Genomic DNA, 2,500 nt, shown 5'->3' on the forward strand with positions numbered 1-2,500 from the left:
TGGTTGTAAGAAAAGTAAAATAGTAAACGGTTGTTGGAAACTCAGAACTAATGTTGCATTTACTGCAGCAGTTCTGAGATTTAGGTATTTCATTGATATTAGCAAAATGGATTCTGTTTTAGGATTCTGTTTATATATATATATTTATGTAAAATTATGTTTATATAATTATGTTAAATGTTAATTAAAAAAATTGAACATTTTCTATATCATATATAGACCATGATTTCTTTGTTGAAAATAAATTTATATGTAAAAAGATTACTATTTTTGCACTAAAACAGGGAATCATAGACAACTATACTATCCTAATCAATTTGTATAGCTTGGAAAGTAAATAAAATTTCAAAGTTAGTCATACTTTTTATGAACCCATTTTATCAAAATTGTTAAATCTGAAGAAAAACAGGAAATAATTGAACACTGTCAAATGACATCACAATAATATTAACTGCTTTATTTATTATTATTTATAACACCTGTGTATGATGCATACACATTACAATAAGTGGACAAAGGTTTCAAAACAATTGCAGTTAATTCATAGGACACAAATAGTGAAAGATAAAAATTGTAATTGTTACTTCTGAAATTTCATTGATTCCTCAATTAAATTTTCAAAATCCCTTACCTAAACTTTCATACAAAAATTCACATTTGTACAAGAGGAAGCTTTGGACATAAAGAAAGATAAATATCTAAATATCTTTTCAAACACTTGAATTTACAATTCTTCGACTGGAAAGGCTATTTTCACCGTGGCTAGCAATTATCTGCGCCCCCTGCCTCTGCCCCTGCCCCTGCCTCCCCTGCCGCCACGACCTCTGCCGGCGCCACGGCCACGTCCTCTGCCACGTCCTCGCCCACTATCCATCATGGCTCTGTGCTTTTCAACAAGTGGAATCAGGGTGCTGCTGCAGAAGATGCACCCTGTAGCTGTCAGCTGGCCATCTCTCAGTTTAGTTGAACCCTTTGGAGAAAATATATTATATTCAGGTTTTCTAACACACTTTTTGCTTAGTGTCTTTCATTATCAGCTATTGAGAAACTTTATTAATTACAGGAGAGTTTCTTAAAACTGTAAATTTCACTAGTCATCCCTACCTCTTTGTAGTCCACTGTAACAATCTGTGAGCCACAGTCTTCACAAGTGTCGCTGAGAACCTGCACCTTACTGGCCTTTTGGAAGATGTTAATGATAACATCACATCTGCAAAATTGAAACATACACATTGATTTAGAATGAAAATTACACAATATTCTGTGTAAATACATGCAGAAGGAAGACCTGAATCTAAATGACCAACATAAAGCATAAATAAGCTTATGGGAAAATCCTAAATTTTTTTATCATCAAAGTACATCACCTTAATATTTCTGTAACACATTTTTCAGTGACATTAAACATTATTTTTCACTAAAATCATTATATATATATATATATATATATATATATATATATATATATAATCATATGTATGAAATGTTTCTTTAAGAGAATCCATATATATATCTTAACTTGAAGAAAAAAGAACATGAATAAATATGTAAAGCATTCCTGCCACACTTACTTATTACAAGCTAGTTTCCACTTTGGCCCTGAAGCTGCATCCATCACAAGAATTCCTGTGGGGCATTCCATACACATAGATACACCAGCATTATCACGGCTGTATTCACAGGTTGGGTGAGAACACAAGTTACAACCATTTGCCTTAGCCATATCTCTGGAAAATAATTATGAAAAAAACATAGATAAACCCCTTCATTTCATCTGGTTAAACTATATTTCATTGCAGCATATATGTATTTCAGTTTTTATCTGAATAAGAAAAAACTGTCCATTAATTTCCATGTGTTACATAAATAGTATTCAAATAATTTCAGAAGTTCCAAAACAAAACAGAATGACAAATTGATGATCAGAAAAGATATGCATTTTAGCTGCAGTGTGAAAATTTCAAGACACTATGGCAGAGAATTATCTTGACATTGCCAGTCTATCAGCATCAATAGATAAAAGCTACAGTGATACAATAATTTCTACCACTGTATACCACCTACAGCTACTGCAGCATATTAAAAGTAAACATTATTCAAAACTTCTCAAACCACTATTCAAAATATTACAGTGCCAGAAATATGAAACCCTTCATTGTTTGCATTCAGCAATAAGCCATAATTGAGAGTACCATGTTAAAAAGGTGATTCTCCAAAATCCAATTACCATAGACTCATCATCAAAATAACAAAAACTAAGAATCATATCAACAATAGACGACTGACATCATGACACAAGAACTAATCCAGAGAAACTCACGGGAAAGGAGGATTGTTGTAACAGTAAGGGCAGAAGGTAAAGCTTTTCCCCTTGGCGCCCCCTGACCACATCAACATCTGGTAGTCATCCAGGGGACATCTGTTCTCATGAAACTCCCTTATGATCCCATTCTGGGGCACAGCAAAGGTCTCATCACAGTTTACACAGTGGAGTCGGATG

At 33.3% G+C, this 2,500-nt stretch overlaps 2 protein-coding genes across 2 annotated transcripts in view; one reads left to right on the plus strand and one right to left on the minus strand.

Moving 5' to 3' along the window:
* The window catches only part of LOC125032863 (hypoxanthine-guanine phosphoribosyltransferase-like), a 15,326-nt gene extending 14,972 nt beyond the window's left edge, over nt 1–354 (plus strand). Inside the window, exon 7 of the mRNA XM_047624248.1 lies at nt 1–354. This exon is cut by the window's left edge and continues 855 nt beyond it. The gene's annotated coding sequence lies outside the window, so the exon portion shown is untranslated.
* Nucleotides 355–442: 88 nt separating this feature from the next.
* LOC125032800 (DNA topoisomerase 3-beta-1-like) overlaps nt 443–2,500 on the minus strand; it is an 18,870-nt gene continuing 16,812 nt past the window's right edge. Inside the window, exons 13-16 of the mRNA XM_047624182.1 lie at nt 2,321–2,500; nt 1,572–1,727; nt 1,105–1,210; nt 443–970 (exon numbers count right to left, since the gene is read on the minus strand). The exon at nt 2,321–2,500 is cut by the window's right edge and continues 45 nt beyond it. Coding sequence (XP_047480138.1) covers nt 770–970; nt 1,105–1,210; nt 1,572–1,727; nt 2,321–2,500 — 643 coding nt within the window. The 3' untranslated portion in view covers nt 443–769. The remainder of the gene's footprint in view (nt 971–1,104; nt 1,211–1,571; nt 1,728–2,320) is intronic.

The sequence above is a fragment of the Penaeus chinensis genome, chromosome 15 (genome assembly GCF_019202785.1).
Source record: "Penaeus chinensis breed Huanghai No. 1 chromosome 15, ASM1920278v2, whole genome shotgun sequence".
Classification (NCBI taxonomy): Eukaryota; Metazoa; Arthropoda; class Malacostraca; order Decapoda; family Penaeidae; genus Penaeus; species Penaeus chinensis.